This window comes from Zootoca vivipara, chromosome 5 (genome assembly GCF_963506605.1).
Source record: "Zootoca vivipara chromosome 5, rZooViv1.1, whole genome shotgun sequence".
NCBI classification, from domain to species: domain Eukaryota; kingdom Metazoa; phylum Chordata; class Lepidosauria; order Squamata; family Lacertidae; genus Zootoca; species Zootoca vivipara.
In genome coordinates, this window is record NC_083280.1 from 71,997,788 (window position 1) to 72,022,433 (window position 24,646).

At 40.6% G+C, this 24,646-nt stretch overlaps 1 protein-coding gene across 4 annotated transcripts; it reads left to right on the plus strand.

The window, feature by feature from the left end:
- The first annotated feature begins 1,668 nt into the window (after nucleotides 1-1,668).
- On the plus strand, nucleotides 1,669-24,445 carry SLC25A16 (solute carrier family 25 member 16). Of its 4 annotated transcripts, none has more exons than XM_035138428.2 (9): nucleotides 1,669-2,126; nucleotides 3,708-3,800; nucleotides 6,259-6,392; nucleotides 10,796-10,859; nucleotides 13,202-13,323; nucleotides 14,176-14,242; nucleotides 16,066-16,228; nucleotides 18,714-18,782; nucleotides 20,478-24,444. In XM_035138428.2, exons 1-9 carry the CDS (start codon nucleotides 2,030-2,032, stop codon nucleotides 20,632-20,634), a joined length of 966 nt encoding a protein of 321 aa, XP_034994319.1. In that variant the 5' UTR covers nucleotides 1,669-2,029; the 3' UTR covers nucleotides 20,635-24,444. The 4 variants fall into 4 exon arrangements, with proteins under 4 accessions (XP_034994319.1, XP_060130923.1, XP_060130924.1 ...); XM_060274940.1 differs by lacking the exon at nucleotides 1,669-2,126 and adding an exon at nucleotides 2,516-2,680 and having other exon boundaries at nucleotides 20,478-24,445; XM_060274941.1 differs by lacking the exon at nucleotides 1,669-2,126 and adding an exon at nucleotides 2,521-3,074 and having other exon boundaries at nucleotides 20,478-24,445.
- Nucleotides 24,446-24,646: the final 201 nt, after the last annotated feature.

Sequence of the window (24,646 nt, forward strand, 5' to 3'; positions counted from 1 at the left end):
GCAAAGTAATCCCCCCCCCTTTCAAATACTTTTAAACATTGCTGTACACAGCAGAGAGAGAGTGGGGACATCTTCATTTGATGCACATTACCTGACATGTATCTCCATGTCCCTGTCCCTCCTGTTCATCAGAGCTGTCATCTGCCCATGCACAATGGCTGTCTCAAATGTACACACCTCAGCTTGTGGTTTACATTTTCAAACTGGATGGAAGCTGGTTTGAGGGGAAGTGCATCAAACACAAGTATTTGTGCATCAAACACAAGTACAAAGAAACACAAAAATACACATGAATTGTGGCTAAAGAGAGACTAATGTACCAGTGGTGGGAGCACACTGGAGCTGGAACAAATGGTAATGTGTGGACAGCATTTATCTCTACCTCTTTCATAAGGGCTTTTTGAAGAGGCATAAATAAATGCATTCCAAAAAAATTTAGTTTAAAGAAAACATTTTAACCAAGTAATGAAATGTGAAGGTGATGGTGACAGGGTGTTCCACCTCACCCCTTATATATAGCTTCACATTGGACAACACCTTTATTGATTGATTGATTGAATTTATATACAGGCCTATACCAGGAGGTCTCAGGGTGGTTCACTGAATAAAATCAAGATATAAAACCACAAATACATAATAAAAACAAAAACTATAATGTAATCAGGAAAATCTTCATTAAGGCAAGATGTTACACAAAGGGAGGGAGGCTTTTTTCTTTTTTTAAGTACTCTGTGCACTTTTTTGTACCCAGATCTGCCAACAGTTGGAAGGCATGATACCGAGCTGATTCAGCTGAAAACTCTTAATGGAAAGAGCAGAATAGCACAAAGTCCTTTTATACAGTGGTACCTCGGTTTATGAACACAATTGGTTCCGGAAGTCTGTTCATAAACTGAAGCGTTCATAAACTGAAGCGAACTTTCCCATTGAAAGTAATGGAAAGTGGATTAATCCGTTCCAGACGGTCCGCGGAGTACTTAAACTGAAGCGTTCATAAACTGAAACATGGGTGTAATTGGTTCCGGAAGTCTGTTCATAAACTGAAGCGAACTTTCCCATTAAAAGTAATGGAAAGTGAATTAATCCGTACCAGATGGGTCCGCGGCATTCATAAACTGAAAATTCATAAACCGAGGTGTTCATAAACCGAGGTTCCACTGTATAGTGAAAAGCACAACAAAGAATTCTGGATAACTCCAAGGCTTGCCACAATTTGGTGACATTCTGGTCGGTCCTAGTAAAGGTTATTACATAAGTACGCATTTTGGAGGCTTAAAAAATAATAATAAATATATAAACCTGTGGCATTTTCTTTTTTAATGTGTCGTTCCTCCACCCCACGCGCGGCAAGGCTATGCAATAGCTGCAGTAGTTAGAAAGCAAAGAAGCCCGACCGGCAGGGCAGGGGCTGTTGGGAGAGAAGAGGGGGGGCGGCGGAACACGAGAAAAGGCGCATATATACGCGCACTTCTCAACCGCAGGATCTTCCTTGCACTGCAAGTGGGCTGGACTGGATGACCCTCGGGATCCCTTTCCCACTCGACCTTCCCCTGAGGCCCATTCGGGGACGCCTGGGCGCTCTCCCTTCCCACTTCCCCTGAAGCCACACAGCCGGCCTCCTCAGTTCGGGCGGGCGGGGAAAAGGAAGCCGAGGAGGCCGGTGGGAGGAGACGCGCCGCCGCCGGGTGCCGAGCGAGCTTCTCCAGCCACCTCCTGACGCGATCACGGGGCGCCGACGCGGGCCTGGCCGAGCAGCTCCCGGAGGCCGTGGCCATGCCCGGGGCGCGGGAGAAGACTCTCCCCGGCTTGCAAGGCCTCCGATAGAGGAGCCTGTACGAGGAGGCCCGTCTCTTTCTCCTCCTTTCTCAGCGTCCTCGGCCGAGCTCCGCCTCTCAGCCGGGCTGGGCGGAGGCAAAGCCCGCCCGGCACCATGTGCTGAAGGCGCTGGGTGCTGGTCGAGCCCAGCCGCGTCTCCCTCTTCCCCTTCCTCCTCCTGCCGCTGCGCTTGCGAGGGACCCAGCTCGACCCGATGGCCACGGAGGCGGAGGCGGCGGGGCCCAGCGCCCGCCTGCCTTCGTCGCCCGCGCGGAGGGACTTCTACTGGCTCCGCTCGTTCGTCGCCGGAGGTAAACACGGAACAATCCTTTTTATTTGGTGGGCAGGGATGGCGAGGCGAGGGGGCCGGCGGCCTCTTGGTGCTCGCAAGCCCCCTCCCCCCAAAAAAGAAAGAAAAATCAATGTTTTTGGACGCCCGGCTGCGTTTTCCCTTTTCGAGGGAAGCTCAGAATCCCCTTAACTCTGATCCGTGGAATTCCCACGATACGCTCGTCTTGGGTTTTTTGTGCTTACATGCGCCCACCGCGTTGCCCTTGACTCCTTTTGCTCTGCGACTTAGGCTCTCGTCGCTCTTCAGTGCTGCCTACTGTTGAGTTGAGAACCGAGGCGGAGCTTGTTCCTTGAAGGAGAAGCTATACTTATAGCTGCGACACCTGTCCCGGGGTCGGATTCTGCTCTGACTGCTTCGCCCCGAGTCCTTCTTCCAAATGTAACTGGGAGCTTCCTTGTTATAAATGGTAGATCGAACCGAGCTGATAGGGCAGAGACGTTATTTAAAGAAACTCTGAAAGATACGTGTCTGTTTCCTAAGAACTTTACATGCATACCTGTATCCGTTCCTTAGGTAAGAAAGAAACGTAATGTACTACAGGCAAACATCTTGAACCCTGCTTAATAACCGTTATCAGATTAATTGTAAGCCAAATCAACATTAAGCATAAGACAGCAGCTTGCTTTCCCCCCTAACCTTGAAAGATCTGACGTTCAGAAGTTGCTTAAATGACAGTTGTAAAGTGGTAAGGAAAGAATTAAGAGCCGAATACAGTTCCTAACCAGAGGTACCACTGTACTGCATCCTAAACTGCTTGCGAGCTTTTGTATCATTTGTAGTTGATCTGACTTTGAAGTTGAATGATACAGCACAGCTGCTGCATAAGGGTCAGTGGTATGGTGATGGTTGAGAGTTAACATCTTGATACAACTTTGTGGGAGGTGGACCTTTAACAGAAGAAGATACGGTACTAGAAAAGAGCTGATCCATAATTACTGCTGAGCTGTACCAACATTTAGTGATTGGTTTGCAAGGGCTGGAGTTGGTGAACCTTATGAAAAAGTATTTGATGCCTTGATATACTTGGCCCTGTGATATAGCAAAGATACCTCTATACTTGCAATAAATTAAATAATTACAGTACCTATAATGGGTTCTCTGTCTGCTGAATTACAGGCCCATATTTCAGAAGAGTAGTCCTGTTGTAGCAAACACTGTTGTTAAGGTTTCATAATGTTCTTCATTGTTTTCATATGACCAGGAGTGTTAGGTTTTTCACAACTTGGAGGAGATATTAGGAAACAGCCTTTCCACCATAAGGTGAGGCATTCCTGGAAACGAACATCAGCATATATAGTACAATAAATCAGCTTTATGTTGCCAAAAGAAAATGGAACAGAATAGGAAACCTTGTGCATAGATTGCATAACATGACTACTTTGCCAGTGAAGATCATGCCCACTGAGTGAGGGGAGCCATGCTTTTCAGGTATGGGATGAACCTTGAAAAGATAAAACTTTAAAAATAGCATGCTGAATGTTTGACATGCTGTAACATTTGGCAGTCAGCAAACTGTGTTGTTAACTTTTGTCTCTGAAAGGTGTTGCGGGATGCTGTGCCAAAACAACCATTGCTCCATTGGATCGAGTAAAGATTTTGTTACAAGCTCATAACCGTCATTACAAAAATCTTGGTAAGACAGTTTTCGTGTATTTTGCATTCTTGTATTTGTAAGGGATATACAGGTGAAACTCGGAAAATTAGATTACAACAAATAAAGGCTTGACATATCTTGCTTTGCATGTCATGCATCTATCTCATATATTTGGTTTTACCATTTAAGTTGCATTACTGAAATAAATGCACTTTTCAACGATATTCTAATTTTCTGAGTTTCACCTGTATATTTCATTTTCAATTTACTGCAATATTGTCAGCAAATACAGCATTTGGAGGCAAATTTGTGTTTAATCCCTGTGCTTTTCAATGAGATTTCAAAGTTAATTTTTGCAAACCTTGAATTTGAAAGATAGGGTTGATACTGTTTTTTCCTCCACAGGTTAGATATACAGGCAGCGACCATTTTGTGCGGGGGTTCCATTCTCCCTCCCCATGTGTCATATAGCGCATCTGCCCTGTTATCCCTCCCCCCCGCCCCCGTTATGCCCGTTTCCCTTACTCCTCCATTCTGATCCATGTGTCAGTGATCACACATCAATTGGCTGGGCCTAACATGATCACTGTGGCAGTGCCTTACAAAAATGGCTGACTTTCTTTCAAATTAATGTTGTCAGGCATTCTTTTCAAAGCTGGAACCCACGTTTAGCCGAAACATGCATTTGGAGACTCACTTCTTCATGATTCTCCATATATTTTTTATGGTGCTAGCCATGGACGTAGCCAGGATTTTTGTTGGGGGGGGGCAGCCAAAGTTGTTGTGTTTCTGTTTTTTTAGGAGAGCACCCCCTAAAGTGGTTGAACTTTTTTTGGGAAATCATGGGTAAAAATACCCCCCAAAGTGTACATTATGGGGAGCAGGCTTCTGCTGGGTGGTGGGGAAAAACCCTACTCACCCTTTTCTACACCCCATGGTGCTAGTTCTGCTATTGCAATCCACTTTAGGTCAGGCTGCAGTCTGGTAACAGATGCTAGTGTTTGAAAATTCAAAAATTGAAGATATAGTTTGACTCCTGTATTCTGATGCACAGTGAATGGAAGCCAGTAAACCCAATAAAAGTTCAGATCATTCTTAAAAGCATGGGGGAAATGTTCACAATGCCATATTTTAAGGATAAGCTGTTCTCATTTGTTTCCCCCATTTTGTATGACAGAATCAACATTGGCTTAGTATGATTACCAGTAGTATGATTACCTTATCTGAGGCCCTCAACTTCACTCATTCTCCTCTCCAACTGCACATTGTCACTGACCTCACATGGAGGTCCAGTGTGATGTTGGAAAATCCCATTGTGTGAGAGTTATTTCACTCACCTAGGAATGAACATAGTGGTACTTACCGTATTTACTCGAATCTAATGTGTGCCTTTTTTGCCAAATAACATTGAGAAAATTAAGTGCACATTAGATTCAGTGGCACATTTACATTGCCAGCAAATACTTTTTTTTTGTTTCAAGGTTCTGAAAATTGTGGTGCACATTAGATTTGATGGCACATTATACTCAAGTACTTCTGTGTGGCTATGTATACGATTGAGAGAAGAGAGAAGAGAGAAGAAACCCCTAGTTGGCACACACTTTGATTGCCAAGATCAGCTAAAATTGGTTAATGTTATTAGCGCAATGTGATGAAAAAAGTTCTAAGGACACTGTATATTAGGATGTCCTAATATGATATTACTTTGTCCAAATTGCCAATATAGTATAATGTAGCCCCCTCACAAAGAATGCTTCTGTGTTTATTAATTATAATTTGTTAGATCAGTTTTAAAATGTTTTGATTAACTAAAAAGGAGCCCCATTTAAATCAGTAAGTTAAAACAAACCCTATTTTTAACACATATGCTTATAGAAACTGTAGTTAGGGAATACTCCCTTAACAGGTGTTTAGTTTGGTATGTGTGAGAGAGAATGGGGAATATTGCTGAGAAAATCTGATACAGCACGTGTGCATAAACTAAAAACAAAGGATTTTCTGTAGGAAGATAAGTGGAATGAAAATGCAATTCTAGCATGGTGAGGGTGTATTTGTCACAGGCTTGCAAACATTCTAACTACATGTGTCCCTGAACAAAGCAAGGTTTGTAGAAATTAGGTGAGGCTGAGTAAATATCAGCACAGACTGTTTGAGCAAAGTCCTCTTCCACTGTTTATATGCCATTATCCGAGATGTCATTTTTCTTTTCTCCCAAGTTTTGAGATCTGACTTTCCCTTTTTATTTCTTCTTCCAGTTAACTGTTTTGGGGGGTTGTTAATAGAAATTTTGATTTAGTCTCTCATTTGTCCACTCACCATTTCTCTTCACTTTTTGGTTCTTTCAGCCTGTTTGTTTCTATCATTCCTCCTGCCCAGCTTCCTGAACATGCTGTTTATCTTATTATAAAATCTTCTTGTACTTTGTTGGATCGTTTAGCTATCGCTTTCTGTTGGTTGTCTAATCTTTCTTCTTGTTTTCATATTTTATTCATCACAGGTGTGATCTCTACATTGCGTGCTGTTCCTAAAAAGGAGGGCTACCTGGGATTCTATAAAGGAAATGGAGCAATGATGATTAGAATATTTCCATATGGTGCAATTCAGTTTACAGCATTTGGCCAGTATAAAAAGGTATCTGCATTTAATTTCCCAGCTACACTATCTGTGGTTGGTTAATACGTATAAATTGACATATTTATTATGTATAACTGCCAGTTGCCTTGTTTCTCCCCCCCCCCCGGGTGTTTTGAGTAATGCAATTACTTCCAGTTTTTTATGTTTATGCTGTAAACATCAAGACTATTACCTTTGCAAGTCCAATTAAAAACTAAAATTGAACAGTATAACAGTAATGATGGGTTGAGTGAGGCCAAATAAACTGACACTCTGTAGTGTTGTATGGCACAGCAGGAGAAATTAAAGGAGGAGCGACAAGAAAAAGCACTCCTGTTAGGGGCCTCAGGATAGACCACAGCATTTTGTGGCTGGACATCACTTGTATAAATTGAAATATATTATGAGTTGCATAAAACCTGTTGAATTTCTTAGCACCAGTTACCCTCTCTATATTATGGACATTTATTGACCTATAAATACGTAATCTATTTAAGCAAATCATTTTATATTTCATTCTATATATCATTAAAATGTTAAATAAGTCTTTGTATGTAAATCACATAACCTGCACAAGTTGGCTCTTTCCGACTTCGATATGAAATGGAGCAACAGGGGAATATGCAAGTACAGTGGTACCTTGGTTAAAAACAGCTTAGTTTGTGAACAACTTGGTTTAAGAATGCTGCAAACCTGGAAGTAGGTGTTTTGGTTTGTGAACTTTGCCTTGGAATAAGAACACGTTTTGCTTCCTGTTGAGTGTGTTCCATTTGTAAATTGAGTCACCCGCTGCTATGGGAAAACACGCCTTGATTTAAGAACTCTTTGGTTTAAGATCGGACTTCCGGAATGGATTTAGTTCGTAAACCAAGGTACCACTGTACAGATTTCTAAATACAGTGGAACCTCGGTTTACGAAAGCAAATCAGTTCCATGTAGGCGTTCGTAAACGGAGGCATTCGCTCCCCGAAGGCACGCTTTTGCGCGTGTGCAAAGCGCCGATAGAGCGCTTCTGCGCATGCGCGAGCTGCGCATCCAACACCATGGAACCCGAATGTAAACACTTCTGGGTCCGCAACGTTTGTAAATGGAGGCGTTCATAAATAGAGGTTGTTGTAAACCGAGGTTCCACTGTAACTGTTTATCCCAAATGCTTACATATGGCACAAGATGGATAACAGCATGTATAAGAGTAGTGTTTGAGATACAGCACAGCTTTTTCTTTAGTGGTTTTTACCCTTTGGAATTCTCTGCACCTGGAGAACTGCCAGCTGCTTCTCTTTCTGTAGATCTGTGGTTTTCAACTAGTGTGCTGTGGCACCCTGGGGTGCCTTGAATGATGGTTAGGGGGGCTGCACAGTGCTCTGGGAAGCACCTCTTTGGGGCGGCGGCGGGGAGGGAGGGTGTCAGCTCAGAGACCAGGGACGGCAGCAGCAGCTGCCCAGAGGACTCCCAAGGAGATAGGAGAGGAGCCTGAGGGAACACTCCACAAGGGAGGGTGTTTGAAAAGGGGTGAGGGGCTGCCATCTCTGCAGGCAAGGGGTGACATAACTGGGCTCCAGAGCCCCACAGGGGTGCCGCAGAAAGAATGTAGTTGGTCAAGCGAGCCGTGGACCCAAAAAGGTTGAAAATCACTGCTATAGATCGATGAAGGCTTTCCCCAGCTATTGGGGATATGGAATCACTGCTATTGGTGCACAACGGAGCTTAGTGCTGAAACTAGGGGTGGGATGGAGGGGAATCCTGAGGTTTGCAGAATTGCAACACATTTTTCAAACTCCTAAGTAGCAAAAGAACAAAACAAACAAAGGCAATTAGCTGTCGAAGGATATGATGCATCCCCCCATATTTGATGTGCTGTGTTCACCTTAATCAAATCTTTTCTTTTGTAAGACATTGCAAAAAAATCAAAACCAGAAATTGGAGCCCCCAAAGTGGTGCCCATCAGATGCCCCCTTGGTAACTGCCAAGTCTCTTACTTTTCTCATTTTTTGAATTAAGGGTTTGAGCACTTTTTTCCTTGTTTGTTTAAATGGGAGGATTGTCTGCTTTCGGGATGTTGCCTGCTTTCTTGTTTGTTTTATTTTTTGAGGTGGTTTAGGTGTTTTGCCTGGGTTTGTTTGGTTTTGACAATGGGAGGGATGTCTGAATACCGTGTTTCCCCCTTTTTAAGACACCGTCTTATTACTTTTTTTTCTCAATAAACCACAGGGTGGCTTATTTTTGGTGGGATGTCTTACTGGTACCGGTATTTTTATTACGAGTCTGAGGGAAGGGAGGTGTGTGCGTCCCTGGTGCAGCCCTCTCTCCCCGGCCCTGGGATGTTCGCGAAGGGCTGCTCTCTCTCTCCTCCAAGGTGGGGACTCACTTAATAGCAATCTGCTACACTGGAGCTTCTTAAATCTAAACCAGTATAATGGAATCTATCTGTGTGATACAGTCCTAGCAGTAGCCTATACCTAAAGCAAGTAAGGATCTCTACCAGCCAGCTGCCCAAGACTGCAAGACTGTCTGAAGTTCCAACAACATAGCACTTTGCAGTGCTATCACTGATAGCAAAGAAGCTACCTGCTGAGAACAAAGAAGCCAGCTAAGCAGCAATTAAGATTGCTGACTTGGTAAATGGTAGCAATTGAGAAGCAATTGAGCCAGCGAGGTGAGGAAGCACGTGTTGTTAGGACCGGCAGTTTAACTTTTGTGTAAAGCAGCGTTTAGCAGCTCCTTTTAGCAGCTCGCAAACAGCGAAGGAAAAAGTCCTTAATAAATAAATAAAAGTCCCCAAGGCAAGGACTGCGATCCAGACTACTTACAAATCCTTAAAGGGGCAGCTCCACAGACAACCAAGCAGCATAAGGTAGAAAGAAAACTGCAGCAGGATTTTTAAAAGGCTGCTTTATGCCCGGTAAAAGCAATGAGACAACAATCAGACACGGGAGATTCCCGTTAAGAGGAAATCAACGTGCATTGAATGGAAGGGAATTTAGGGAAAGGTGGGGGGAAGCGAGAGGTGGGCTGTGTGTGTGTGTGTGTGTGTGTGAGAGAGAGAGAGAGAGAGAGAGAGAGACGCAGGGGGGGGGGAGAGAGACAGACGCGCGCACGGAGGTCTCTCCCTAAAAGGGAAAACAGCCTTTGCATTCTTCAATCGCCCCTCTTTTCTTCCTCGTGCCTTCATCTCCTCCCCACCCCACTTTTCTCCCCTTCACCAAGTAGAGCTTACACAGCTTGGCTAAAAAAATTATTTTTGGATCTTTTTATTTAAAAAAATGCTCTCAGAAACGGGGAAGAGAAATCACAAGGCTTCGGCAGCCAGCAGCTACGGCTGTTCGGTGCATTTTTACAAGCTTTTAAAGGAAATACGTGTCTGTGGAGCGACAGCAAAATGGGGAGAGATTTTTAAGGGGGGAGTTGGCTGGCAGGAGGGGGGTTATTGCTAGTGGGTGAAGGGTCTATCAGTATGTCTTATTTTCGGGGTATGGCTTGTATCGCGCAATTGCTTAGAAATCCTGCTATGGCTTATATAATGACTACGTCTTAAAAAAGGGGAAACACGGTATTGCCAGCTTTTCTGTGTAATGGGTACTTTGTGGTGTCTGCAAGATTCTTTGATTTCAAAAGGCTCTCCCAGGCTTGAAACAATGTCTGATCTATGGGAAGAAAGCAAGTGTATGACAAATCCTAGCAGTACAGGAAACCGGCAGTTGTTTATGCATTACTGAAATAAAACCAATAAAATAAGAATAAGACTGGGGTACTGTCAGACTTGGGATGCGGGTGGCGCTGTGGGTTAAACCACAGAGCCTAGGGCTTGCTGATCATGTCAGCGGCTCGAATCCCCATGACGGGGTGAGCTCCCGTTGCTTGGTCCCAGCTCCTGCCAACCTAGCAGTTTGAAAGCATGTCAAAGTGCAAGTAGATAAATAGGTACCGCTACAGCAGGAAGGTAAATGCCGTTTCCGTGTGCTGCTCTGGTTCGCCAGAAGCGGCTTTGTCATGCTAGCCACATGACCTGGAAGCTGTACGCTGGCTCCCTTGGCCAATCACGCGAGATGAGCGCTGCAACCCCAGAGTCGGTCACGAGTCTGGGGTCCCTTTACCTTTACTGTCAGACAGCAAGAACTGGCATTGTTATAACATAAACCAAAATTAAAATAAAGTTTATTAAGAGATCAGTTGTATATAAATACCTTAAAATAAAATAAATATAATGTTGTTTTGCCACCCTGGTTGCCTTTGGGAGGAAGGGTGGGATATAAATTAAATAAATAAGAAATATATTAAAGTAATGTTAAGGCTGTTAGTTAAAATGTAGTCAGAAGCATTAAACCATTTGTGTTCGTTTTCAGTCTACTGACCAGTGAAGCTCACTTATAGTGTGCTGAATGATTGGTTTTTTTCACTCGATAAATGTGATCTTTTCATAGATGATAAAGCAGAAGCTTGGCATTTCTGGGCATATTCACCGGTTAATGGCTGGATCCATGGCAGGTATTTCCTTCTAATGTATACTTAACTTTTCTTTCGTTTTGCTTGCCAATCTTTAAATTGTGGTTTCGTAATCAAAGTCCAGGCTAAAGGCTGTTGTTTTTAATCAGTTAAAGTTAATAAAATAGATAATAGAATCATAGAATTGTAGAGTTGGAAGGGACTATGAGGGTCATCTAGTCACACCTATCAGCCAATCACCCATTCCCACCACCCTTTGGAGTAATACCCCTCCCCACCCTCTCACTATATATAAGGGTCTGGTGACTTCTGTTCCAGTGTATCTGAAGAAGTGTGCATGCACACAAAAGCTCATACCAATAACAAACTTAGTTGGTCTCTAAAGGTGCAACTGGAAGGAATTTTTTTAATTTTGTTTCGACTACAGCAGACCAACATGGCTACCTACCAGTAACTAGAAGTATGTAGTCAGAAATTGTTTCCAGTGGTAGCTACCTATGTGCTTCTGAGAAGTTCACAAGAAAGGGATGTGTTCTTCACCTTTGGATAGTCAGAGGGTCATGGTTGCATTTTTGCTTACCCTAGCTATTACCCAGTCATAATTCCACATTTGTATAGCCCCCTTGGGTATTCTTGAATGCTAGTATTAAACAGGGAGAACTATCTCCTCACCCCAATTATAGTTTGTTAGGCATCATAAAAAGGTAAATGCTCCTGAAGTCTATTTTAACTACATCATAATCCTCATGGATTGAAATAGTTGGTTAGAGCATCTTTCCCCTCTATATACAATACACAAAACTGCAACACATGGAAATAATTTCACAAGGAACTATATATTTATGGTCTCTGAAGCTTATGTGTAAGCCGAGGAATAGAAAGGGGTAAGAGAGAGAAATAAAAAGGAGAAGGAAATAGGAAAGGAAATTCACTGCAAGAGATTATGGGGTAGCAATAACACCTTTCCTGGTGTAGCTGGCAGGGCACATCTAGTGCAGATGGAGATTTAATGTATTATATAAGAAATGAGCACGTGAACAGTCTTCACATTTTTGGGTATAGTGCAAGAGTGGCCTGGATAATATTAATATGGAAGGAAGAATGCAAGCACACTGAAATGTGCTATCTGAATGTGAATTTTAGGTTTTGTATTAGTGGTGCTAACACCAATGTAGTTTGAGCATTAGAAATGCAGAGAAAACTTCCATGGTTCTCGTTTCATTTCATTTCACTTTTAATTTGTACAATACTGCCTTTCTTTATTACTATACACAGTTGGTTTACAAGCTGAAGATACAACAAAGATTGCACAACTTATTAACACCCTGATCCAATACAAAAATGTCAGAATTAAAACATAACTTTAAAATAGACTTGTATCAAATAAAGTAATATTCAGTAACCCATTAGAATATAATACTAAACAATAAAATAAAATTAATTATTAAACAGAAATTTACTCTTAACAATTACAATAATTAATTTCTAAACTCTAATCAGTTAAAAATGAAAGCAAGTCACAGTGCATAAATTAACACAAAGCAAATTGAGAAGCAAAGACACATAAAATTACCCCCCCTCCCCAAAAATATAGTCATCCTTCTAGCACTAGGGGAGGAAATTCCTTTGCATCAAGGCTATGGGGGGGACAGGACGCCAAGAAAAGTCTGTTGTAATGCATCTTTTCGAGGTGGCAAAGATAAACATTATGGGGGGAAACTTTCCACCCTGGATTTCCTGAGTCTTATGTAATTCAAATCTTGGTAGTAACGCTTCATTGGTGGATAATTGCCTTCGGCTCCTTTAAGAAAAAAACAACTAGACTGAAGCAGAGGGGAAAACATGATTTCAGCTATTCAAAACACAAGTGCCCTTCATCCCAGGCATTTTGAGAACAAAGGGATTTAAGCCTTCCAAATGCAAAAGCAGGAAAAAGTACCAAACACATATGGCTATGCTGGCTTCATTTCCTTGGGGGGGGGTAGGGGGTGGATAGTGTGCTAGTTTAAGCATATGAAACATGCACATTTTAAAAGTGCCATTCCTTTTTTCTAAATTGCAGTGATTTTAAGGAAGCAGCTTAGTTCTTAACCAGAGTGTCTGTGACTTAACTGATTCCTTAAAGTTCTGCATGACATCATTCATTCCTCCCTGACTTTAGCACGTTACTTGCATAAAAATTATCTGTGTTCCCAACTCTTTGGAGAAATTACTTATAGGCATGAAAGTATAAGTCCTCCAAATGTGAAAACAAGGTTGAGTTTAAAAAATCACCCTCTATTTAAAGGACACTTTGTGTTTTTCTGTTAGCGATGTTCTTGATATTTGCATGTCACAACTGTGTTGCCCAGTTCAGGTTGTATTTGTGCTGTTTGGTTTTGAAGGTATAACTGCAGTCATTTGCACTTACCCTCTTGACATGGTGAGAGCACGTCTGGCATTCCAAGTAAAAGGGGATCACACATACACTGGAATTATTCATGCATTCAAGACCATTTATACAAAGGTAGCTTGTTTATCTCTTTTGTTTTAGTGCTATTGTGTTGCTGGTTTCTGAGGCTAACAAAATTTAAAAAACCAAACTTTTAAGGATTTTGAAACTGCTGTTCTGTGTAAACATCTCCCACTCTGTTCTGCTGTTTGTGGGCAGATGTTGATAGCTGCATACTGTTCCGGGAGAAGAGTGGCAGAGTGAAAAATACAGTTTTGAAAATGATACTGCTCATGAGATTTGATACTGGTTCACAAAATTTAGAAACATTTATATTTTAAATGTTATGATTATCTGTCAGACCTCTTGTGTGGCTGTGCCCTAGAATGCACCCTAAATAATAGTAACAAATAAAACTATTCCCAGTAAACAGCAAAATCGGCCAAACAAACAGAACAAGAGCATGCAATAGTAAAAAAAATCTCATACTCTTAAGTCATCAACTCCCTTTGGAAGTCAGTAGAAGACACAGTATTGTCTTTTTGGGAGAAAGTTTCAGAGCAATGAGGTGGCCTCAGAGCAGGTCCTGCTCCTTGTAGAGACCATTCTAGGACTAAACTAGGTGCACACATGCTTAATAAACATGTATACCTGTGTACCTGAAGGAGCAACTCCACCCCCATCATTCAGGCCAGACACTGAGATCCACAACTGGGTTTGTCCCTGAAAGTTTGGATCAGATCACAAAATTTGCTTATAAAGACACACCTTTTTTAATTAAAAAAAAACCTGACCGAAAGGAAAAGGCTGATTTCGTTTCCTTTTGCAAAACATCACTCTAAAATCTAATGTATGTGCACTTTGTACTCAGTGCAATTAAATATTTGTTGTTTGTTTGTTTTTTTCATCATTGGCTTATTCCAAAAGGAAGGTGGTTTGCAAGGATTTTATCGAGGGCTTACGCCAACAGTTGTAGGAATGGCGCCATATGCAGGTGAGTTGAACTTGAATGAGAGTCTTTCCCAGTGAACCTCTTGGTGTTTAATTTTGATTCGCAAAACTGTTCACATTGCTTCTGTTAAAATAAACATTGCACATGTTTAGTGGTGCTAGGATTTGCATAGATACCGGCAGAGAAGTTTGCTGCCAGAAATTGATTATATAATTATAGTGACTTGTTAGTGGAACATGCCCCCCAACTAGTACAGATGTACACTGAGAGCCATCTATAACTTGCTCTACTGACTGTCCTTAGTTGTCCTAACTGTCTGAAAGATCTGCATGAGCACAAAATCACTGGTAAAGTAAGCAACTATTACAGACTGTTAACAGAAATGGAAATATACACTCTTATAGCCACAGGGAGTCTCTTTTTTCTTGGAATTTTAAACGGTGATCTTGACATCTATTCCACTATACATTCTAGTATTTTTATAAGAGTTCTTTTTGCACCAATCTATCTGCACTTGTATATTCCTCAATTCTGAAACCAATTGTACGGTTCCTGTTGCTTTTTGTCGATTGCCTGCTGGTGTCGATTTTGAGTATCTCTTATCACTTTTTTTCATTTGTAGTGGGAAGGGTACTTTTCTAATATCAATACACGTTTCACTGCACCTGGAACAGACTGAAAGGTGTAGCGTGGCGTTCATATATTCATGTCCTTTCCAGAAGCATTTTAACTATTCCCCATAACACCCGTGTGAAGTTTTTCCTCATCTGCCTCTGAGTAGTAAGTTCCTTCAAGAACCCCAGCCTGGTTCTTATCATGATGCCCCTGTTGAGCCCCTCACTCTACCAAAGTAAAGAGAAAACTCTTCTCACCCTTATTGCTTAGTATAGCACCTCTTTCTGACTTTCCACTGTGCAAATTACCCATGGACAACCTCCTGCCCTCCCCCCTTAACTCTCTCTCACTGGTTCCCTTTAACCAGAGCTTACCAACCTCCCTTCTGCTTGCTATTTCGTTTACCACAACTACTCCCCTGCAAAGTTTCTCAGTCTTGCCTCCATACTTATGCATTGTTGCCCTCTCCTATTCACCATCAAGCTTCTTCCTCCACATCTGGCCCCGTTTCTGTATATGCACATGCTCTCCTTCTTCCATACACACATGCTTCTTCCTTCTCTCCCTCTCCCTCCCTCTCTCTCTCCCTCCGTCCTCACACATTTACCTGCTTCGGTTCCCTAGGTGCTATTTTGAGGCATGCCTGGAGGTCTCTCCAAAGCACCATAGGAACTGTGGTGCCTGGTGCACCTCATACCCCAATTTAAACTCTTAAAATACACGTCCCAACATAATTCCCACATCCCAGATACTTTGTACCAGATTGCGGTGTTGGTGTCAGATGCAGGTGATGAACAAAAATGAAGGCTGATTCTTCAACATATACTTGAAAGCAATTTCACAATGTGACTATCATCAAACAGAGAATCTGTGACTCAGCTACGGTTAAGCCAGAGCTTTCCAGAGTTTGCATGTTGGTGACAGACTTTTTATACATGCATCATTTTGTGACACAGTTTTACTAGCAAACCAGAGGTTAAACTCACCCCTTTCCAGCCCCGGGAGGAGCATAGCATGGGGAGCGTTCGCGTGACATACCTACACACTACAGCCAACACACTGGTGTTGCAACATACTTTGGAAAGCTCTGATAAGCTCTACACTCCTTTTTTTAATATGACTTTTAACTGTGCTTAACCTTTGGTTGGATTGTGCCTTTGTTGTTTATGTAGCTTGTTGTTGTATTGTTTCCATTCACATTACATTTTTCCCTTTCAGGTTTCCATTAAAGTTACATTTTTCCCTTTCAGGTTTCTCATTTTTTACCTTTGGTACCTTAAAGAGTGTGGGACTTGCCCAAGCGCCTACCCTGCTTGGGAAGCCTTGCTTAGATAATCCTGATGTCTTAGTTTTGAAAACTCATGTAAATTTGCTGTGTGGTGGCATAGCTGGAGCAATAGCACAGACAATATCGTAAGTTTTTCTAGTATTTTACTGCACTGAATTGTTAGGATAGCTTGCATTAGTATTGTAAGTAAACAAAATTCCTACCTTGGAAATCATTAAATTTTAATTTCGTCATAATTTTAGACATCAGCCACACCTTTGTGGTATGGGAAGAAAGCCTATTGCTCAATTTAAAATGGGGCAATAATGCCCCAGGCAAAAAGAAACTTTCATACTTGAATAGTAAAGAACAGTATATTATGGCATTTGACACCAGAGATATCTATTTTCAGGTCTCACCCTATGTTTTGTGACTGCATTTTTAAGGTTTCAAACTGTTTTTTGTATTGTACCTTAAATTGTTGTTATCCACCGTGGAACCTTAGGCTGCTGCTGTTGCTGCTGCTGATAATAATGATGATAGGTGCTGCTGACAGTATATTGCATTCTGCAAAAGTTTTTGAAGGCTGCAACTCTTGAGTTGTAGACCTAGACATAGCTTTTATTCATTATGACTTCCTTCAAAAACATTTGAACTGATCAGTTTGTTTATTGATAAGAGTGCATTCCATTAGGCAACTGCTTTCTCTGTCAATTTAGTAAAACTGTACTATTCCAGCTAGAAGTTGGAAAATCATAATCTTTATACAGCAGTGATACTGTGAATTATAATATATTGTATGGTCGTCAAATTAAACCTCAGGGAGGATCAGAGAATGGTTGGAGTACCTCATACCACCAGTTTGCTAAGCCAAGCCAATCTGCACCTTGATCAATGACGAGAAGTCCCATGTAAGAGCAGTGTACAAATATAATAAAAACACTAAAAAGCTAGACCCCAGAACATGTTGTTTTCCAAGGAAGGGTTTTCCAAATCCAGCTTTAAACATGAGAAAGTAAAACAAACCTTAATACGGCTACAATCCCATTCCCACTTGCCTAGGAGTAAGCCCTATTGAACTCAGTGGGACGTATTTCTGAGTAGAAATGTTTAGGATTGCACAGTAAATATGTATTGTAACATACAGTAAATGTTTTTCCAATATAGTATTTATGGATTACATAGGCTGGCATTCACATTAAAATGTATTTTAATTTCCTCAGTTTAAGTATTAGAGTGAGAAAATAAAAACACATTTCTCTGTATTCTGACCTATCATTCCTTTTTTCCAAGGAGCTCATGGTAGCATAGCTAACAGTTCTCTCCCCATTTTATCCTCACAACAGCCCTGTGTGGTAGGCTAGGCTGAGAATTAATGACTGGCCCAAGGCCACCCAATGATCGTCATGGCTGAGTGAGGGTTTGAATCTGGCTCTTATGCAACACCAACTGCTAAACCACACTGGCAATACAGGGTGTTTAGAATTTTAGATGCTGCTTTAAATATTATAGGTCAGAAATTTTTAAAAAATGAGCTGCAAAGGTGTTTCACACAACTTGATGCCAGTGAGTTCAATTATTTTTTCCCTGGCATCTCCTTTTCACATATAATATGTTTAGTTGTGTGATGGGCAGGTATGTTACATTTTCTGGTCCTTTAAAATATTGGGACTTTGTTGGGACAAAGTTAGTCACTATGGTGTCAGTAAAGGAGGTGTAAGCATGTGCTTTCATTGAGAGAGCTGAATACAAGGGACTGAATTGGGCTGAATTGTGGCCTTTTTCTGTTTACTTCATCCAGTGCAAATGTGCTATTGAGCCTTATACCTTGTTTTTACGCAGGCCATGTTTAACTTCAGAGATTATATTTCTATGAAACTGGATACATCCTGTAGTTCTTAATATTTGTTTGAGTTTTGTGTTTATTTTTCTGATAACTTTAAGTAGCATAAACTTGAACCTCCTATTTTCTTGTAAAGGAAACCCTAATGTAAAGAAGTTAATAGTTCTGTAAAAACAGTTCATGCTTAACCTGCAAAAAATCATAGGCTCTATCGTCAGCATCTCCTTTCTAAAAAAAATGTGTGGGAGATCTTCGACATTGGAGCTAGGAAATATTTTTGCCTGAGACCTAGGAGAGCTGATTCTAATCAGAGTAGATACTGTATTTACACGAATCTAATGTGCCATCAATGCGCATTTCAATTTTCAAAACCTTGAAACCAAAAAATTATTTGCTGGCGAAAGTAAATGCACCATCAAATCTAATGGGCACCCTAATTTTTGTGATGTCATTTGGCCAAAAAGGGTGTGCATTACATTCGAGTAAATACGTTAATACTGGGATAGGTGGACTAATGATCTGATCCAGAATACGACACCATCATATGTTCCACACAGTTCTTATTTCTCGTATGAATTTCCTTTAACTGTACTTTATTGTACAAATACTTGCAGCACTGTGGGGTTTTTTTTTTTAAAAAAATTAATTTATTGAACAAAACAACAACAACCAGACAATACACACAAAGAAAAAAGCAACAACACACAAAGAAAAACAAACAACAAAATAATGTAAGTTCAACACAAAGAGCTTGTTTTGGGGAAAAAAACCCATCTTTTTCTTCCCAGATATCCTCTTGACGTAACACGTAGACGGATGCAGTTGGGAGCAATACTTCCGGAGTCTGAAAAGTGCCTGTAAGTTTAGTGCCTTAAATTGAAAACTGATATCTTATTCTGCTACTTTATAATAGCTCTTTACAATTCTAGCATTCTTTTCTTGTCCTTTGGTTAAAAGATATATATTATTTGCAAAGTTACTACATGCATTTGGCAAATTTCTACAGTGGCACATTAAAACAAAGTGGGTAGAGATTTGTTCTCAGTGTATGATCTAATGCATCAGTTTCCTTCCCTCACTTCTTATCCTTGATGTAGAGATGGGATTTGGTCAGTTTTTAATAGGCTGTGTCACTATATTAACCATAGTGGACCCAAGTTTTCAAAAACAGCAGATGAAAGAGGTGTAAGCCGGTTTCTGGACTGTGTCCCTTCAGACTACAGGTGGGGATTCATTCACATAACAGTTGGTGGCGTCTCCATACACAACTGGCATGTCAGGAAGAATTCTCACCTTAGCCACCCTTCTGAAATGCTGGTTTGTTCTTCCCTATAACCTGCACATAGAATTGAGATTCACTCCCTTCAATCAAATCCCACCTGCCATTTAAAGTGATACAGTCCTGAAACAGGCTTCCCATCGCATTTCCACCCTTCCAAAATTATTAACAGTTCATTATGTTGTGCATATCAGAGCAGTTCAGCTGTGACGTAAGGAGAAGTGGCTGCCACAAATGACTGGTCTAGTATGCATTCTGAGGTTGCAGAATAGCAGCTCTGAGCCATAGGCCACAAATTAGAAATGAAGACTTCTTGGTGCATTATGGCTAGAGTCCTCAACAAGCCTTTGGTGATCTTTGTCCTAATCGTTATCGGACCTGAACTTTAAAAATATGTTTTTATTGGTAAATTGCTTCAGGATGTTTTGTGGAAAGTGATTGATTAATTGATGGATGTGGATATGAAGGCCCAGGAGTTCCCATAGACTATTCCTCATCTGTTTTCATCTCTTTCTTTAAATTGCTGATAAGAAACAGCCTGCTACAAAACTAAGGCAGTTATGCTTTTTGAGTTTACAACCCTATACAGTATGCATTTACCTGGGAGTGAGCACCACTAAGATAACTGGATCTGAGGAAGCATTGAGAGAATTGCTCTGTAAATTTCATAAATATGCCAAATACAGTACAACAATCTTACTGGTTTATTACTTTATAAATAATACATTTTGTTACAGTGCACGTCAGATTGGAAAATAAATATTGCATAGATTTCCTAAGGGAATAAACTTTTCCCTCATGACTCCAAATTTTCCAGAAATTTTACATTTTTGGGTAGTGTTCTATGCAATTTTTACTAATTTCCGTGTAACTTTTCCGGGAGACTTCCTGGTGGATTGTGTTGCTTGTTATGGTGGAGTGTGTTCTAGTTTGTAAGTAGGAGATGTGGCAGATGGATTTTCAACCTAAAGCAACAAATATTTGTGCCTTTTCTGCATGCTATATTTCTTATGTCCTTTCCATATGTTAACAAAGAGACCTAATCTACAACTTGGCAAAGTTTTGCATCCTCCTTCTAACAACCACCTTGCTTTTTCCCCCAATTCCAATTTCCTGTGCTGCACGAGTGAAAACATTTTGTAGCAATTTTTAGTAACCAGATTGTAAAATTCAAATATTGTGTAGTAGTTTCTAGATTTTTTAACCATTATTGAAAGTGAATAGTAAAGCTTTCATTTTAAGTATATTAAAATTTACTCTGTTCTGTTTCTAGTACAATGGTACAGACACTGAAGTATGTTTATGGAAATCATGGAATACGAAGAGGATTATACCGAGGATTATCCCTGAATTATATTCGGTGTATTCCTTCACAGGCTGTTGCCTTCACCACTTACGAATTTATGAAGCAGTTCTTGCACCTCAATTAGACTCTTAAACTTTATTGAAAAACAATTCTTGTTTTTGTATTGTATTTATCTGTGAAAATTCCCATGGGAATCACTGGTTCTTATAGTGCTTTCTTTACCAGAAGAAGTATAACATGTAAATGCGACAGAAGTTGAATAAGTTCTTTGTCATGCATACATACAATGTGGAAGGTCACTGATGGAAATAAAAATAAATTGGGGAACTTACTGTGAAAAGTAAACCAATTTTAGGAGTTCCAAATGATGATGATGATGATGATTATTATTATTATTTAAAAATCCATTTTAATAGGTTTGCTTTCATTTTTTAAATTGGAGAGTTTAAGTATCTGCTTTTCTAAAGAGTTGACAATATACCTTAACTAAAACATAAGAGGTAATTGTAGATCCGCTTGGAAACCCATTTCACTGAATTCACTTTGACTTGCTTTCATGCAATTAAGTTTAAGGTTCTGCTGTAGTTCTGCAGTCAACAAGCCAATTACTTCAGAATTTATTAATGTAATCTCATTCACGGATTAAAGTCCCTTCATTTTATTTTCAGATTTTCTAGTAGCTAGAAAGTACCGTATATAATTTCACGATTTATTTCCATGATACAGATCTCCCTGAGTGGGGACTCAAAAAGTGGTGCTCGGTTTCTTCCAAGGGATTTGCAATACTGTACTTATTTTTTGTCTTTGAATTGTTCATAATGCTGCTTTACAAACTTCTGTTAGAGGTTAGAGTAGAAGTTATATAGAAGATCATGTGATGTTTTGGGGGGTTGCCTTTAAAATTGGGAAAGTGGTGCTCTAGGAGGCTGTGTTTTCTGCAGTTTATTCCCCCCCACACACACTTTGCCCCACAAAAATGCTGATGCAAGCTTCATGGGATGCAGGAGAGTAAGAAACAGCATCTCTGAACTTCAAATCAGCCACATGGAGTTCTTGGATATAAAGCAAACATAGGTGATTATTGTCATGCATCTCGCATTTCATTTCTATTTTCCCCCTAAAACACTTTGTCATTAAGCTCGGGGAACCGTTTTCAAGAAAGTAAGTCTAAAGCCTTATTGGACTCCTGGAATTCCATGAGCTTTTGGATACTGGACCTGACTTTTCTATATGACATACCTCCCCATTCTAGTCATGCCTACTCAGAAGTAAGTCCCACTGAATTCAGTGGAGCTCTCAGGTAAACGGGTACAGGCAGTAGCCTAAAGAAGCCTATCTTATTATTCCAGCACTATTGAAACACTCTAACCCCTTTCATGCCATTTCTGACTTCTCTCTGATGTGTCTGTATCGCCTGACCCCTCTGCTTTCCATGTGTTGGAGGGGGAACTTTTACAGTGGGGTGGCTTCCTGATGCATACCGTATATTCACCCTCCAATGCATAGAAGGTGGAGAGTCTGGGGGAGGGGACATGCGGGGGGAAGAGTCCTACTCTCCCCTCTCAGAAACATGAGCAATTGCACATATGTTATGTGATTGATTAATTAGGAAACACATTTAAAATGCGTCTTAACTTGTTTTAAGGTGCTGCTGATTTGGATTTGATCTATATGATTCAGTACTTCTACAATGGTAGGGGGCACGAGGAAACAGAAATGAACTTTATGGGTCCAATATTAAAAGTACACAAGGCTATTGAAAGTTGAGGTTACCCTACAATTTTAGCAGTCTTCACGAAGCTGGGGCTGATGGGAGTTGTAGTTGGCACCAGGTTGGTTAAGGTCGATTGATAGCACTTCATCGAATACTGTATATGTATGAGTAAGCAGGGTCCTATCCTTGCATGGGTTTTGTTTTGGTCAGATTGAGAGCATCTAAAACATTTTGCATATGGACCAAGTTGCGCACACTTCTGCTGGAAGGTTAATGAATAATTTTACTACAAGGCCACCTTTCTGAAACAAGCAGGAATTTGCAGCTTTAACTACTTGCTGTGTTTCCCGCATGCAGCCTGTATTACAAAGATGAAGAACCTGTTCTTTGCGAGATGTTGTTGGACTCCAACTCCAGTAAAAACAGTGATCCGGGATGAAAGTTGTAGTCGCAGAGTTCTGGAGGTCCATAGGTTCCCCTTCCTTGCTGTACGCTGCAGTATATTCTACTGCACTGAGTGATTTTCTTCTTCTGTGCCTTCTATTATGGCTTCTCTGGTAATATGATGCAACTTTATTAATTCTTCACCTATCTCTCAACGTTGAAAAAAGTACCCAACAGTGGGAGCTTGGGCTTTTCAGTAAAGTGATTGCATGATATGGAGATGGCACATCCTATTTTGCTGCTTGAGGCTGTCTGTGCTACACACAAAAACACACCCTGCTGGTGTAGAAGCACCAATGCTGATTTCCAGTAAGATTTTGCAATGCTGGTGTCGCTTCTCCCCCAGTGGTGGAGGTGGCAGGGCTTCTGCAAGGTTGCCACCCTGGGGGCTTCCACCCTGAGGTGGCGGCATCACCCCACCTAATGGCTGGGCTGGCCCTGAGATTACAGCTTTGCTGTCCACTGTTGGTTTGGCTATGTCTTTTTTTCCCCAAGAGGACCTGCCCACTTTTTGCAACAAATCCTACCTATTTTGCCTATTGGTTTTATGGATAGGTCAGTTTTAGGAGGCCTGGATAAGTGTCTTCCCTTTCAATAGCAGCCTTCCAATTTCACCTTCCTATTGCTAGGAACAATTTGTGTGTCTTGGGTATTCTTAAAAAATGGATTTATTTGATTAAGAGAGTCTGATTTTGCCAAACTTAAATGCTAAAGCTATTGCAACACTTTTCAAAATGTTTTATGTAAAGTAATATAATTTATTTTTTTGTAAATATTGTACAGTATGTGGAGTATGAAACTGGTAAGAGCTATGATACCAAATCTAGCAGCAGCTGTAAAAATCGCTTTTAGTAATAGTCCATAGCTGGGACATAACAAGTTCTGTGGTTTGGCATTTTTTATTTTATTGAAATATGTATCTTTTGACATTTGATATAATTATTGTCCAAGAGATGTATCTATTTTATTTTAAACTGAAATGTCTTGAATAGCAATATGACTAAGCATACCAGCCAATATAAAAGCATGTGTTTGGAATTTTATATTTTTTTCTGTTTTATGCAGATTTAAAATGTTTGATGAAACAATATTAAAGTGACTGCAGTTTATCTCTGGCCTTATTTGCGATTTTTTAAAATGAAAACTTACAAAGGTGTATCTTCTAAACATCTTAAAATTTTTAAAAAGTATGATCATTAAGAAGACAATTGAGGCTTTTATATAAAAAACCCCATTTGCATCAAAGTTCACGTGCCACAAATTACCCAGTAGAACTTATAAGTAACTGCTCAGAATGGCAGTGACATACTTGGCAATATTGCTTGCTTTTCTTGGGCAGACTCTGTGGAGCTTTCTTTGATTATTGTACAGTAATCCGCTTTTCTCTTGAATGTTTGGCCCCTTTCCAGCGGCTTAGTAAAGTTACTATTGGAGAATAGTGTGTAGATCCTGTATTCGCTAAATTTACGGTATATTCAAACACCTTTTTAAAAGACTGCTTTTATAACAATGAAATATAATGGATTTCATGTGACAATCATGCTTTTGAAAGATACTTAGCAGTTTTACTGCAAATAAGAAACATATTAAAAAGTTTTTGGCTTTTTCATATTCCTTATTCCTTTTTCCTAATTTAATAGTGGACAGGCTGTATTCAGACATGCTAGACCTTGGTTTTAGCATTATAAGAATGAGCCTGGCCTCCACGCTGGGCTCAAATGTGTTCCAAATGGCTGCAGGAAGGAGATAAGAACACCCCCCCCCCCATTATGCAGAATATCATAAGCCATTGCACACAAAACACCCTGCTGTTCAATGCAGGGATAGCTCAGCTGTTAGAGCACGAGACTCTTTAATCTCAGGGTCATGGGTCTGAGCCCCACATTGGGTCAAAGATTCCTGCATTTGGAGGGGGTGGGACTAGATGACCCTAGTGGTCCCTTCCAACTCTACAGTTGTATGAATCTATGAAAAAAAT

Bases quoted from the DNA above. Each gene is read 5' to 3' on its own strand.
- SLC25A16 (XM_035138428.2), top strand. From the start codon at position 2,030: ATGGCCACGGAGGCGGAGGCGGCGGGGCCCAGCGCCCGCCTGCCTTCG. The intron at 2,127-3,707 runs GTAAACACGGAA...TGTCTCTGAAAG, and splicing joins CCGCTCGTTCGTCGCCGGAG to GTGTTGCGGGATGCTGTGCC. The intron at 3,801-6,258 runs GTAAGACAGTTT...TATTCATCACAG, and splicing joins CCGTCATTACAAAAATCTTG to GTGTGATCTCTACATTGCGT.